The sequence below is a fragment of the Thunnus maccoyii genome, chromosome 12 (genome assembly GCF_910596095.1).
Source record: "Thunnus maccoyii chromosome 12, fThuMac1.1, whole genome shotgun sequence".
Classification (NCBI taxonomy): Eukaryota; Metazoa; Chordata; class Actinopteri; order Scombriformes; family Scombridae; genus Thunnus; species Thunnus maccoyii.
Genome location: NC_056544.1, coordinates 912,128 through 928,559, shown reverse-complemented (window position 1 = coordinate 928,559; position 16,432 = coordinate 912,128). Strand labels below are relative to the sequence as shown.

Below are 16,432 nucleotides of genomic sequence, written 5' to 3'. Positions count from 1 at the left end.
CTATGGTATGTCGACTGATTGGGTGTCCAATCATCACAGGATTTGGGCCACTTCTTTTACTTCTCCTCATCCTGCTGCTCCTCTACCTCTATGTATTTTGACTAGTGGACAGATGTCACAGTTAACTTCTTAACAGGTTCACCATCCTCTACAATAAATACAGAGGATACATGACAAATCAACTCAAACAGGCTGTGATATTATATTCATCTAATTCCATATAAGATAACCATTAGGTTCATCAAGAAGTATGTTACTGTACATAAAATACAAGATAAAGACAAAGAAACAAATGGAAGGTCTTCATTGCTGAAAATGAACTGGACACTTTACTGAGATAACAGTCTGTAGCTCCTCCTGCTGTCCTGCTGAGCTCGGTTACTTTATTTATGGTCTTTAATCATCACTGTCTCAATTGACACAAGAAAAAACAAAAACATCTTGGCTTTTTACAAAATCTCACACAGCACACTAAAAGAATCTGTATCAAATTAGGTTATACATACAGTTTATCAGAGAAACACAACATTGTATATGTTTATCAATTTATTTGTCATTTCAAACAGTCTTTTAAAATAATGATGTCAGTGTACTTCTGATCAAAACAGTTCACAGTGGTAATTTCATCAAGATCATACAGATAGTAATAGAGACAGTACACTTAATGCAAATGCATAAATGATGAACAGTAAGAATGAGTGTTTTTAATTGTATTTATTGAACATACTGGATTGCTGTACATATGGATAATGGAGTCTAGGGTCTGACTTTATATTACAGTAAATGTACTGTGGCTGTGACTGTACTTCACTGTATCAGTTGACTGTGTCTGTTCTATATATATCCCAGTTTGTGTTTTTATTCAAGATATCAAGCATGGTAAGTCACTTATAAGTTTATAGTTATTTTTTAGCAACAGTTTGACAGTACTGTAAATAAAAGTAAAGAAATTTCATTTCTAAATCAATCTACATCCAAATATGTCACGATCACTGTCCAAGGTGCTGATCCTGGGACAGCTAGGCATTTAGGAGTGGCCCACAAGAGTTGTCCGTTGAGCTGAGACTGACAGGATATCCCATGTCAGCAACAATGAAACCAATGCAAGTGTAACACTTTTCTCATGTTGGCCTGCACTCTGGCACGTTTCATCTTGGCTGTCTGGTGACAGGCTGTGGATCTGTTTGAATTTGCTGATTGAGGGGTCAGTTAGACCAAAACACTGATGTACAGGCTGTGTAACAAAGAGAAAATGTGTCTATATAAACTTTTTTGCACATCATCGCCTCATTAACAACATTTTTACAAGTTCTAATTGACATTGTGGTTGTATGTGATGTGCTGTAGTAGTTTTGTATTTTGTATGGTGTGTTCTGTGTGTGTGTGGTTTTTTTTGTTTGTTTGTTTCTTTTGTTTTTTGTTTTTTGGTTGTTGTTTTTTTTTTGCTTTGTACTGTTTGTTGTTGTGCTGTTGTATGTTTTTTGTTGGGGACTACAGATGCAAACTAGCTTTAAGCTAACTCTGGTGCAGTGCATCTTCAATGTTTCAAACTGCACTGTCCCAGTCAACAAATTGATCAATCAACATTAAATGTATTAAGTATATGCACCTGATATTAATGTATATTACGATATCCATAGCAGGGATGGAGGGCCACCAGTCCACATGTTTTCATTCCACCCAAAGATTCCACTAACGGAACACATCAGTGAAATCACCTGCTGAGTTCACATCAGACTGATCTGCAACGGGACCAACTTTTTGGATTTCAAATTTTCTCCATTCAGTAAACAGTTTGTTAAAGGTTTTATGTGTAGAATTGTGAAACAATTTACATGTATTAATCATTTTTTATTGCCAATGAGTGAACGTGTAGTAATGTAACGTAAAAAATGAGACCTTCGCCGACTTTCTCGGTTGTCTGTAACAGCCTGTGGACTGATAAGATTTTCCGCGAAAATCCAACGGAAGTGGCGTTTTTGCGCGCTCCCGAGTGCCTTGACTCTCTCCTGCTAACGTCAACAAACGACCGGTATAACGACACAACACAACAAAAAACGGTGCTATCCGACTATAAACACCATGCAGATATTAGCTCTCCAACTAATGAGACAGCTAGCTGCATTCATCGACCACGACACGTTTCACAACAAAACATAGCTGCAATGACAAAGGGTCTGACGGGGGTCTTTGAAGGGGTTCCAGAGGGTCTCCAGCAAAAAGGGGAATCATTTATTTTCATTATAATTCCATCCATAAGTATATGACTACATAATGAGAATGTATACTATTTTGGTCATGGGATTCATACTTTCTGTAATAACACCTAAAAGCAAAAATCTTATCAAATGGGGGTCCGTGGTTTAATTTTTGTCAGTTTAGGGGTCCTTGACATGAAAAAGTTTGAGAACCATTGCTATATGGCACATGATTGTCCATTCCTAATTTATACAGTAGTAACAGAGGGCCCGTTTCATAGGCCCCTGAAGGAGTGACCCCTTGGGTCAACTTCCAATACCAAAAGTAATGCATTTTCCATTTTATGGAACACACATGGTGAGCAGGATATTGCATCAATGTAGACTCTATCAGGTGTGAAGTGAGCACTACTTTTTGTATGTATTATTATGTAATATTGTAATCAGTGTTACAAAGTAACGCGTTACAGTAATTCCACTACTTTTGGCGGTAACTACTAATGTAAGTAATTACTTTTTTCCAATTACAATTACTGAAATGTGAATGGGCTCGTTACTTTTGTATTACGTGAAAATAGTGGACAACTGCAGAGGATAGCAGACAAACGCACACACAACACAAACACAACATCATCTGACCTTACTGTATCTCAGAGCCGCGTTGTCCACGTCATTTTAGCCAACTCGTGGTAAAACATAAGTCTCTGGAGTTACAACGTTATATATTGTAAATAATAGCTGTTACTGAACTGCTCGCTGCTCTCCCTGGTTTGAGTTGTGGATCTGCGGTAAAATGCGGAGGGGACTTTTGAGTTGTCTTTCTTTTATGTTTGTGAAATTAGATTGAACTGAACTGATTTTGGATTTGGGGGAAAACAAAACGGACTCTTTACCGAATGGATTGAACTCTGAGATTTTGGGACAAGTTACACTTTTGTGTTAAAAGTAACGCAAAAGTTACTTTCCCCGGTAACTAATTACTTTTTTAAATGCAGTAATTGGTAAAGTAATTACCAATTGAGTTACTTTTTGAGAGAAGTAGTAACCGTAACTAATTACTAATTTTCAGTAACTTGACCAACACTGACTGCAATACGAACTTAAGTATCTTCTGCCACCTGCTCAGTGTTAATCAATGTTTTGAGAAAGAGAGAGAGAATTAGATTGGGTCTGATAGTTATTTACAGATAATACACTCGGTATATATTGTGTCCTTTGCGACAGTCTGTCTGATAGGTGGCGGTATTGCCTCTGTGAGCTGAAATAAACCGCCATGAAAACAAGAATAACGTGAAGAAGAAGGCAGTAACAGGACGTTGCGTTTAATCTAAGAATCTACAGACTACTGGGCATGAATAAACTTGTTTAGCCTCTATCACAACCTAAATAACAGACTGCCTATCTGCCCTACACGTCTCCTGAGATCACGGAAGCCTGGACTTGAATTGGGTAAGACTGTTTTGACAGAACAGCTGATGTGACTAATGATGTTTACTGTTGTGCAGAAGCTAAGCTAACGCTCTAACCAGCTTACGTTAGATTCGCTAAGGTGAGCAGCACCCACTGCCACGAACAAAAGCTTTTCAGAGGTTATATTCGTTATTGGGAATTGCTGGGCATACTATAGCTTCAAGCCGTGCAGTAAATAACTTCCCCTAACGCTGATGCTGTTTTCATTAATGTTGGCCAGGTAACTAGCAGCAGCCATTCAGGGTCATAGAGATAAACAAGCTAGCGTCACTCAGAGCTCAGACAGGCGGGATGGAGGTCAGGTCTACGTTTCTGTTTAAATGTTCAGGTCTTACATTTCTTAAAGCTTAAGTTACGATATATTTGACCTTAAAATTGTAATGTGTACTAATAAATCAGGCATAACTCAGTTGCTAGTCTTATCGGTTATTGGTCACTTAAATATGTCAATGTGGAGCATCCATACTGCTGTGCTCAGACAGAAAACACAATGAGAGAAGCATTTCCTGAAGAAAATGCATTTGATGGCTGTAAGCATAGTGGCTTATGTTTGAAGAAGATTCACATTATAATCTTATCAAAGCTGTTTCTCCATAGTGTGTAGTACTGGTTGTATTGGAAGTATTGACTCTAAAATACTCATCAATATGTCTGATTTGGTTCTTGAATGTCGATATTGCTCACTCAAGATAGAGTTCCACTTCCTTCCTTCTGGACACTGTTCAAACTGAAAAGACACAGTGAACCAGAGTCTCTGTCACATTCTCAGCAAGGCTGGGCTCAAAAAGTGGCAGTGTCCTTTGTGGCAGCTGCCACAAAGGACCCTTTGGTAAACGCATAACCATGCGCATTTCTGTTTTTACACTTCATTTTGCACAGTGCTTTACTCCAGTGGTTCCCAACCTGGGGATATGATAGTAAGATAGCAAAAAAGAGGAAAAAATTCAAACATTTGTAAACTGCTATAGTCTGATCAGAGAACATCACCCAGCTCATAGACATTCAAGTCCATGACAGTAGTAGTAGACTATAATGGGTCACAAGCCAATAAGTAAGTAATAAGGGACCCTTGGGCCCCTGGCATTTTTGTACTCAGGCCCAAATAATAATAATCTCTTCAAAAACAGTAGATTCTTCGCACTTTTGTGCTCGGGCCCTGATAATTCCTGTAAATACAATTGGGCCTTTGCACTGCTAGGTCCTTTATGAGGGAAAATTTTGGCAATGCTGGAGAGAGACCTATCAAAGCTGTAATTGTTGCCAGAGATGCATCTACTAAATACTGACTTGGGGGGGATGAATACTCATTAGGGATGTCAACAGTTAACTGCCAGGAATATTTTTGACCCCTGTCAGTCTATAGATTAATTAGCATACACACTCCACTGATGGCTAGACAGTTACGTGTTCACCATCAGATATTCTTTTTGAATGGATAAAGTACCAGTGTAAAACCGACTTCTACACAGAGTGTTGCATTATCTTTATCATTATCATTGTAGTCTCTCTCCTCTTCTCTGCTGTTACATCAACCTGCTACATGACACACATCATCTAATTTGGATTATTTTTTTATTTTTTATTTTATTTTAATCACTCCTGTAGTTGGGGGTGTTCCCCAGAGATAAAGCTGAGCTACTGACACAATGGACTCTCAATAACCTGTTGTTCCCCTTCTCCTTTCCACAAATTTAGATTGTAAAAAATAGGCAATAAATGAAAAGTACAAAGCAATAATCACCTTTGAAGTTCCTCCCTACACATTACATGCTGTGCTGTCTCTGTGTTATAGGTATAGAAATGGGTAGAGGTGATGAGTAAAGTTGTTGATGAGCTTTATCTCAGTAGTCAGCACAGTCATTTATGATCTGGGAGACTCCAGTTCAAGACCTGGTATGGGGACCTCCTTCGTAAGGTTGTTTATTCATGAACACTTATTGTAACACTTAAAATTTCTAAAACTAAACTTTTATTCGAATACAAATAATTTTTAAGTTTTATATGAATCTAATCTTATGTAATTAGTCTAGATCACTCTGGAGGAATCTGTGTTCACTTTGAAATTAAATGATCTTTTTCTGTTTATCAGTGTAAAAAAAAACACATTAAATCTACTTTAATTCAATTTTATAAAGCATGAAAAAGTTCTTAGCACAGTATCCAGTAATACCAGTAATGCTCAGTGAAATGAATCTTGTGCTTTAAATCAGATCAAACTCTTGTCGTATGGAACACAAAAGCTGCAAACTCTGTTGTTTATAATCACATCTCAGCAGATATTTATGACTAGACATTGTCAGTTATAATATTGTAAATCTTTTTTTGATGCTGTGTACTGTAATCGTTTATGACAATCATTTTGTGATTAGTTTCTGGAACTCTAAACCAGAGTGGCTCACAATACTGACATCAGTGTAGACATTTGACTGTCAGATGTCATTTAAAGCTTCTGTTATGTGTGACAGTAATCAGCAGCCTCTGTTTTATTCTTTCAGGTTCTTCAAGTTTATTGAAGTTCCTCCCTTCATCCACTCATCATGGTGGACTACTACCAGGTTTTAGGAGTACGGAGAGATGCTTCTGCAGATGACATAAAGAAATCGTCAGTTGATAAGTTTGACATGTTTATTCCTCCATCCTAATCCTCACTTAAGTTTTGATGCTCTGAAACAGTAAAGCAGAAATCTCCCCAGTGATGCTTTCACCTTGCTGCCTTCTAAAAAGCCCTCGCTGCCTGCCGTTCCACTAATGAATGACCCTCTATTGGCTGCTTACCTTTTCTCTGAAAGTTCATTAACAATGAAACTACTGAATGAGCTCAAACTAACCGGGGTCAGTAATCAATCTGCAGCTCTGGAGAGTGAAGGGCAGGGCTTCCTGTGTCTAGTTTGATCCCCTGTGTGTTCATTGATGTTCCTCATGAGCACACACACCTTCATTGACATTTTTTTAAAAACTATTTATGAGCATTCCACACATTTCAGGTCTTTCATCTTTAACAGGGTTAAAGTAAGACTCAACACTGTTAAGCTTATTGCCAACAACAAATCATTTATACATATATAGTGTTTTCCCCTAGGTTGACTGCTTTGGGGCGGCAGGGGGATGGCGCTCCTCCCCCTAGTTCTCTAGTTAAAGAGCGGCTAGAGATTCGCACTAAATTGAGAATTGCTGGTCCACCTTAAAGGTCAGTCCACCTTAAGTGAGCGTGGTCAGGTTGAGTTAATGCGTTGTTGCTAACTTCGGGGCTAACCCCCTTTCATAGACGAGTATTTTTTTTGGTCATGAGGAGCTGCAGCATTTATTCATTGACACACTGTAGCCTGTACTGTACATTTACTGCAAACCTTTTCCTCTGCTCTGCACGCTCACTTTACACACTCACATTACGAAGAGAGGGAGGATGACTCAAAACAATTCGGCAATAACGTAGGCTGTTATTGTGCTCGCAGTGTGTGAGTGAAAATCATTAGTAGCCCGTTGATATTAACGATTGTATGAAATTTTTTGCAGCAGCGCTCACAGTTCTGCAGCGGTGGTGCGCCACTGCTGAATGAGTACAGGGGGAAACACTCTGAAGGATTGTCCATAATGAAGCTATTTATTACAAATATAACATGAATTTGCTTTCACATTCTTTATTTTATTTGTGATGAACCTCCCCGTTAACATTGGAATTGCAGAATACAGTGAGGTATGAGGACCCAATGTAATTAAATGTTAATCTGTAACACCCGTTACAAGAGGCTTTTTAAGTTCTACTCCTTCAGATTTCCGTCCTGGTTGATTTGGTGACACCTGTGATAACAGCAAGTGCCTCTCAGTTTTGTTGGAAATGACACATGTATGGACCCTCAAGCCCTCTTTATTTGACAGCTCACTGTGGTCAGTAACTTGCAATATTTAGCAACAAATACACACAAAACTTTTGCTGTGTGTGGAGTCATTTTTACTGAACAGCAAAGTAGCACTAATCTCTGTGTCAAATACACTGTTTCCTCTGGCTGCTTCACAATAAAAGCCACCGTTGGTGGTTCAACAGGTTGAACATTTAATGTGAAGCAGCAGCAGGAAATGATGGGTTTGTATTAGGAGTAACTTAACAGCATAGTGCCAGTTCAACACACACACAATGGCACATGCTGCTTATGCAGACTTGAATTAACAGCCGGTTGCAGCACGTGAACAAAATTCCACATACCAAAAGCATCATTGTTGATACTACATAATGACAACATTTTTCACAGGGTTTATATCATAGCTGTATCCAAAATAAAGAAGTTACTTTGTCTTTGCCAACACTTAGAAGATGTAAAAAGATTCACAGCATCTTTACAACCTGCTGCTATTTTACTATCAGCTAATGCTGACATTCAGTGTCATGCCCCATATGCAAACTGATAATGTTACAGAAAGTAACATTAATGCTGCATTGTTGCCTGTAAGTCCCAGAATTTTTCAGCAATAGCTGAAGCATAAATAGCATACTCTTGAATGCTGATTGATAATGAAAATCTTAGGGATTATAATGTCAGGGGCATAAAACAACTGAATAGTAGTTGAATTACAATGTTTGGCACCATACAGTTAAGGATAAAAAGATATGAATGCTACAACTCATTATCATTATTATTATTATTATTATTATCATTATTATTATAGTGTTGATGGAACAACAAAAAAAAGCCACTTGAGGGATTTTGAAGGCATTTGCAACGCGTGGTCTGCCATGGAATAGCTATGCGTTTGACACTTTATTCATATAATGATTTAAAAACACCCGCAAAAGTCGGGTGCACTGAATAAATGATATAAAAATGAGCCAGTCAATATGAAACAGAACAACAAATACTACAATATGACAGGACCAAAAAGCACAGACGCCCACGCATGATTTAAAAACTGTGTGGTTTTAAGTTCTACAGTTAATGACAAGGTGAGAAAATTATAATTGGGGTTACAGAAACAAAATCGCCCTTTTGCTCTGCCTCGGCTTCAGCAGGTAGCAGTATCATGACAGCTAGATAAAATGTTAATAAGCACAGTATTTTATTTGTAACAGTAGAGTCCTATTTAGCAACCATCATCCTCCCTCTATCCTCATGCAGGTACAGAAAACTGGCCCTGAGGTGGCACCCCGATAAAAACCCAGAGAACAAAGAAGAGGCCGAGAAGAAGTTCAAGGAGCTGTCAGAGGCTTATGAAGTCCTGTCAGATGGTTTGTATCACAACTTTCTGTACAAGCCTGCAAATGTACAACAGAAAGCAGTGAAATACTGCACAGTAGGTTATGGGATGAAGCTAATAGATAACCCAGGGTCTGAGTTCAAATGAAACACAGTATCCCTCATGCATCTGACTTATTGGTTGTATTCTCTCTTGTTGTTCTACATTGAGATTTTTCAATTTCCCCTTGCAGTCAACAAGAGGAGCATATATGATCGCTATGGCAAAGAAGGACTCACAGGGAACAACGGAGGAAGAGGTAAGCGCTCCTTTTTAGAAAAGCTCAAAACTTACCAGTAGCATTAATAATGTCTTAGCTGAGCACAGATGCATGTACTGTATGTAAGATTGATTTTGACTATGGATCAGATTTAACAGACTTCAGATGAAAGTATAAGTTCATCAGCTGCACACAGCTCTGTTATTAAACAGGACTCATTTACAGTTTATTCCAGCAGAAAACCTGTGTCTAAGGCCATATTCAGACCAAATCAGGCGGTGCAGCGAAAACGCCAGTCCTCCCATTCATTTGAATGGGGGTAGTTGCGTTTAGGCTGCAGACATTGCTAGGAGGAGGGGAGGACATTTCTCTTTGTTTGATAACATTAAAAGTAAAGTTATACTTTGCTGTCGGCTTCTTGACTGATTTTTAAAAAGATGAGAAAAAGAGAAAGAGGGATCTGAGAGTACATGCAGGAGAGAGAGAGAGAGCAGCTGTGGTTGAGCGAGCTAGAGAGTGAATGAAGAGAGGAAGTGGTGGTAGCGAGAAAGCTAGTGAATCAGATCAATAAAGCGTTATTGTCTGATTGTCTCACAGCAGTTATGTTGTAGAGCACAAACAAGCCCACACCCCCACAAACCTCCACACAACCCTGCGGCAGTGTGCCGCAACACCAGATTTGGTCGGAATATGGCCTTATGGAAGAATTACAGAATGTTTTACTGGGAAGATTCAGTGATGGCAGATAAAATAAATAAATAGAAAAAACTATCTGCTGTCACTGTTTCTGATCAGCAAAAAAAAAGGGAGACAAATATAACTTTGCTTTCCATTTATTCTGTAAAACTCTTAAAGCAAGGAACTTTTGCCCATGGTCTTTTATGAAAACAACATTCAAGATGTCCAATGTTTAAATAAAATCTTAAAATATACAAAGTATTTAACAATTGTTAAAGTGCAATATGAGGCATGATACCTTCCTCCTTTAAACATGGTAGTGAATGAAACAATATCCTGTGTGCACGTCATCAAAACTTGATGAAAACTTACAAACATGAACATGTCTTGTCCAGCAGCTTTACTTGTTGAAAGAGCATCAAACAAACATTCACCAGGGGAAAGTGCACTGCTAACATAAGTTAGCAGCTAGATAGCTAATTAGCTGCTCAGCTGCAGCACATTAAACAGCGTGTAAACATACCTGCAGATGTCACTGTGCCTGTTAGATGCTGGTTTGGTTGTTGCTCTTCAAAATCCCTGTTAGCGGCACGCTGTCTGTCCATGACTTGTTCTTAAAGCAGTTTGTTTATTCTGTCTCCAATGAGACATTAAATTTTGCAATCAATCCGCGGCTCACATGCATGCTGAACCCTGGGGGGGGCAATCCATACGGATCACAGATCAACTGTGTTCGATTACACTACTAATGAGGGTTATCATTCAACGTCCACCATGATCTCAAAAAGAGTTCCTTGCTATCATTATCAGTAGCACGCCGCTCTCGTGCGTTCATGTTTCTACTCTTGTTCCTTGGGGCGTCTACCCTCTGACAGGCTCAAATTAGGTAAGACCCGCCCTTTTGAAGCTTGGCAACCAATCAGTGACAACCTGTGACATTTGGTGAAGGCTTCATAGAATGATTCCAGTGGCTAGGAACACAGCTTAAGATACGTTTCAAATACATCAGGTACAAAAAGGAGTGAGAGTACGCACATCCAAAAAACTTTCACAGGTGCTTGATCAAAAATCACATAGAGGTAAAAATCAGAAAAAAAAAAGATCCGCACACTGTACTAGTAGCTCCCAGCAAATTTAATTGAGCAATGTTTCAATCTACCAGAGATCTTCGTCAGGCATTGTCAAATCACCATCACAGAGCAAGACAAACAATATGTAGGCACAAACACATTCAGCACTCAGGTGATTGTGATCTGCATGATTGAGAGTCAGTCTGCTCCCAAGCTGAACCAATCAGGACAGAGCTGGACAACACTGTCTGATGCTCCCACATGTGGAACAGAACATTCCTCTGAGAAAGGGGCAAAAACAACTTGAAACAACATCAATACTATATAGACTCATATGAAATAGAACACTTCAAAAGTTGAATCAAATATAAATCATAAATCACATAAGTAATCTAAAAAGTTACCATAACAACCATCATATAGAAGAATACATAGAAAAATAGAAAACAATAATATGTTACTTGCCCAAACATTTTTTGAGAATGCAGGCAAGTTCATGCTAATAATTAGCTAGAATTAGTGTTGAAACCTACAACAGAAAAGGCAACACAGTCAAAGGAAGAAAAAGAATGAAAAGGGAGGCTGCATCAACAAATATAAACCTATTGGAGAAACAATTATATTAGTTAAGATATCTGTGAAAGTAAAATGGGGTCTGTCAGTCATACTTAGAAAAGATCCATCAAAAGTTCCATCAACTATAACTACTGACGGGTCACCTGAGGGAGTGTGTCCAGTCCTGCCAGTGTTGGCTGCTGGTGTTTGAACACTGCAGCAGAAGCATAGTTTGACGTTGAATGGAACAGATGGAGATGGGAATGGATGGATGAAAATAACACCAGTTTTCATTGACATGATGATGATGATGATGTTTCAGGGGGCCATTTCCACAATGGAGACCATTTCCACGAACCATTCACATTCCGCAACCCAGAGGACGTCTTCAGGGAATTCTTTGGAGGCAGAGACCCATTTGCAGACTTTTTTGGTACATCCTTCTACTCATATGTAAATAAATTGGTCCAACATTAAGTATGCTGGTGTTTTTAAGCCAAAATGCAGATTAGAAAAGCTTCTGCCTGCCTTAATGTTTCCAATTTCCTGCTCAAGTTTTGTCCCCCCCCTCCCCACCACCACCACCTGTCTCTCCTCTGCTCTGATCACTCAGGTGCAGATCCATTTAGTGATGATCCATTTTTTGGCAGTGGGCGACGGCACCAAAGTCGGGCAAATCGCAGCCGGACGGGCGGCTCATTTTTTGGGGGCTTTGTTGGGTTTCCTCCCTTTGGTGCTGGCTTCTCACCTTTTGATCCAGGTAAGAAATCCACCAAAGAATAAACAAAAATAACATAAGATGTTGCATTTTACCAGCTCAGAATGAGCCTGTCAACAGTTGAAATGAGACTTTCTCTGTCCTCTTCATCTCAGGCTTTGGTTCTTTCGGCTCCATGAACACCATGGGTCATATGGGTCACATGGGTCACATGACAACTATGGGCAGTCTGGGAAGTGGAGGCTTTACTTCCTTCTCCTCCTCCTCCTTTGGGGGAGGTGGTGGTGGAGGTGGAGGCATGGGCAACTTCCGCTCTGTATCCACCTCCACCAAGATCATCAACGGCAGGAAGATCACTACTAAAAGGTAGATACTATGGAAGTAGAACATCACAGTCACTGGCATCTGACTTTTTCTACATAATGTTGTGATATACATTCATCTTATGTTTTCTTTGCTATTGTGGACACATCTCTGGGAAATGACAGTCAGAGCTAAGTAAAGATGATGCTAACTGCTCATGTAGACAGCTATTTACCCTCACCCCCCATTTAATCAGTAACCTTTCCATATTTAATTGGGGTGTAAAGGAATATTGAACATGAATATTGGACTTGAATTGTCAAGAAAGTGATCTGCATAAACAGCGTATACTGTATGTAACCATGGCAGCACACATGCAACAGCAGTTAAGTTACATGGAAAGTGAAAAGCAGTTCAAGCAGTGCTTTGTTGTGCTAAAATACAGACTGACATCTGTACTTTAGCAGTTCTTCATTAACAGTGAGTGAAAAGTAGTGAGCACACAGTTCTCCCTTAGAATATTACCATCCTGTCTGTGATTATTCAGAACATGAGGACCAGTTGTATACCAGAAAAGAAATCAGCACATAAAGAGCAGCAATGTGCTGCATAACTTGCATAATATAACGGGTTGTTTTTCTTGTTATAAAGAGAAAATGAAAAGGTTTTCTCATTAAATTGAGAACGTTTTGTTATATCGAGAAACTGAGCAAATATTTTTTTGTCATGGTGGAGCAATATGCTGTAACAGACTCACTGACAAAAAGTATGTGAGAGAGAGAAATAGAGTGTGTGCTAATTCTCAGGTTCATCAGTGAAGTGTATGAGCTACACAGCAGACTGGAGCCTGCAAGCAGTGAGAAGCAGGGTGACCGCTGTCATGAATGGGAGTAGACCCGTGTCATTCACGTGTCTGCTGTCTGAAAGTGGTATAAATAGGATTCAGCCATAATTAGTATTATTAATCGTACCTGTGCTTTGACATGTTAAAATGCCTGCCTTGACGCACAAAGATCAACAAAGGCCATAAGGAGCATACATAAAAAAAGACCAAAAGCCGTCACTGTAGCAGATAAATAAGGTCAGCAATGTTTCAGATTTCATGTCAGTTCTCTTTTAGCCAAGCTCCATTTCCCCTACATTTTATAGGCTTTGTGTGTAAGTGAAGCCTGGTTTCAGTCCTCCTTCTGTTCTTCTCTTCCAGAATTGTGGAGAACGGTCAGGAGCGGGTGGAGGTGGAGGAGGATGGGCAGCTGCGGTCATTAACCATTAACGGTAAGGAGCAGCTGCTGCGACTGGAACACAAGTGAAGACAGAACAGTCCTCAGCTGGAGAAGCGTTACCTCAGCACAAACATACCAACAACCTTGAGCTTGAAACAAAAGAAGAAAAAAAGCAACAAAACGATGTAATAATAATGCTCTACTATTGTTTGGATGTACATACTTAGGTCATGTTTATTTCCCTTTATGTCCTCTCCCTGCTGACTCATTTGTTAACCAACCATTCAAATCAGACTTTTCTATGCATTTTGTTAATGTAGTTCTGAAATTGGAGCTGTCCTTATATTTTGGCTCAGGGTGGTGTTATTGTTTCAGTGTTTGGGACCACAGTATTGTTCTGATGTATATGACCCCCTCTCTTCCACTACTTGCTGTATGCACTCCACTGTGTGTCTGTGTGCAGACAGCACACTGTGTTCAGAAAACAAAGCATGACTTTGCTTTTTCATCTGAATAGTAAAAAAAAAAAAAAAAATGTTGAATTTGATTTTTAAAAGTGGGTAGGCATAACCGAAGCATATTCCCTCTCTCTGTTTACTGCTTGTCTAACCTGTTCTTAGTCTTTTTTTTTTTTTTTTTTTTTTTTTTTTTTTTAAATACAATGCTGGTAGGATGAGTTATGCAATTTTGTATGTTCTAATACCAATGTGTTTTTGTTTATTTAATGATGCATGTACACCTGTTGATGTTGAGTCTTAATGTTAAAACTGCATTATGATGCACAAATGACGGAAGTCATTCTATAAATGATATATGAATATAGAAGGAATTTTGTGTACTTTGTAAACCAATAAATCTGAGTTTTGTCCTGTTTTCAGGATGCTGAATTTTGGCTCGTGTCTGTTCTGTTGATTGTATTGAGGTGTGTTCCAACCTTAATTATCATGAACTTCATCATGAGTAATATGTCAGTGCTCAAAGTTATATTAGATTTGACTTTGTTCTGAACACGACAAACACTTTCACAGACAGCATTATGCAAACATTTTAGGCCCATTAGATGTTAAGATTCTTATCCATCATGCCATACCATCAGAGAGACAAGCTGTCTGATCGGTTCTTAATGTATTCTGCAGCATGACAATGATCCCAAACATACAGCCAGAGTCATAAATAACTATATTGATGGTATGGCCCCCACAGAGCGTCTGAACTTTGTATGAATTTAGTTGATAAATCAAAACTATTAATGGCATTACTTTTGAAAGCAGCCTCACTTTTAGTGCCTAGAACTTTTGCAGAGTACTGTACATAAAAACAATACTACAAACATTTGTTACAGTGACATATTAAAAACATGTTGCTGCAGTGCATTGCTTGACCCACACAGGTAGAAAGGTTGTGAAACACACCAGCTGGGTGCATTACATCTTTGGTGTAACATTACGCTGGGCCACCTTAGAATCTAGCCTTTTGATTTGACAGGTCGAGGAACAAAATAGTCTGTAATCTTTTCAGTCTAACCTGTAGGAGTCCCAGACTCAAAATAAAACATGGGAGGGTCAGCAGTGATGCTACTAGCCAGAGACAATATTGGTGTATGCAGTGTAAAAACTTGGCTAAAGTGTTTGACCATATTCCCAACAGACAATCTTTCTTTAAACTGAACAGAAAGACATTAGTATCATGCAGTGGGGCCATATTGCATCACATTTTGTATAGTAGATTGGGAAAGGGTTAGGGTACATAAAGGTTTTGGAAATATTGCAGTTTTGGTTAGAGACACTATATTATAAACACTATATCATGTATTTGTTCCAGTATACATAAATGGACCCAAGGATCCTAATACAGAGATTAGATCATTCATCCGTTTACACAGTCGAGATGATGGCAATTGCAACAGCATTAAATGGACTGCATTTATATAGTGCCTTTATAGTCTTCCAACCACTCAAAGAGCTCTATACTACATGCCACATTCACCCATTCACACACACATTCATACACTGATGGCAGAGGCAGCCAAGCAAGGTGCCAACCTTGCTTGGCTGCAAGGTTAGAAAAACAGGCACTGAAGCACAAGATCATAGACAGCTCGCTCAGTAAATCTGAAGCAAAGGAGTAGGACATACCAGACTCAATAGACCACACTTAATAGGCAAACCTCCCTCATGTTTATGTGATCACTGTCAAATAGAGGAATCGGTGGAGCATGTAATTTTTCACTGCCAAAAAAACTCTTGAGAAAAAGAAACACTAAAGAGAGAAATCAGGAAGCTTGGAGTGGATAAACTGAGTCTGAAAATGTATTTACCACTGCGTTGGCGCGTCTGTACCACTACTTGAGAGACTACTACACTTTTTTGTTTTATTTTATTTTATTTAAGGGGGATAGCTAATTCTGGTCCAGCATAAAAGGTGGCGGTAATGCACCTTAACACTGGCTGCCACCTGCTATAAAACTGAAAGAAGAAGAAGGAGCAGACATTTTTGCTTGAGGAACAGGAAACAGATAATTAACCAGGTCAGACAATATGTATTAGCAGTGCTTTGTGTGCCATCAAACAATAGACAGCTGGCATGCCTGGTTGTGGTACTGACCCAGCTACTGATTTATGTTTCATGCTTTGTGTAGGACTGACTGATACAACTGATACAACTGATACAACGACATGAGATGGAAGAGAATCTACAATGCAGAAAATACAACAATGAAGCATTTGCTGTCTCGGGCCCTGAAGTCAGTAGAGGCCCCGAATAAGCAAATC

General features: G+C 39.1%; 1 protein-coding gene across 1 annotated transcript; it reads left to right on the top strand.

Moving 5' to 3' along the window:
- The first annotated feature begins 3,469 nt into the window (after window positions 1–3,469).
- LOC121907980 (dnaJ homolog subfamily B member 6-like) lies at window positions 3,470–14,548 on the top strand. The gene is made up of 8 exons (XM_042427596.1): window positions 3,470–3,647; window positions 6,164–6,270; window positions 8,777–8,886; window positions 9,088–9,153; window positions 11,740–11,850; window positions 12,031–12,177; window positions 12,291–12,501; window positions 13,643–14,548. Exons 2-8 carry the CDS (start codon window positions 6,206–6,208, stop codon window positions 13,746–13,748), a joined length of 816 nt encoding a protein of 271 aa, XP_042283530.1. The 5' UTR covers window positions 3,470–3,647; window positions 6,164–6,205; the 3' UTR covers window positions 13,749–14,548.
- Window positions 14,549–16,432: the final 1,884 nt, after the last annotated feature.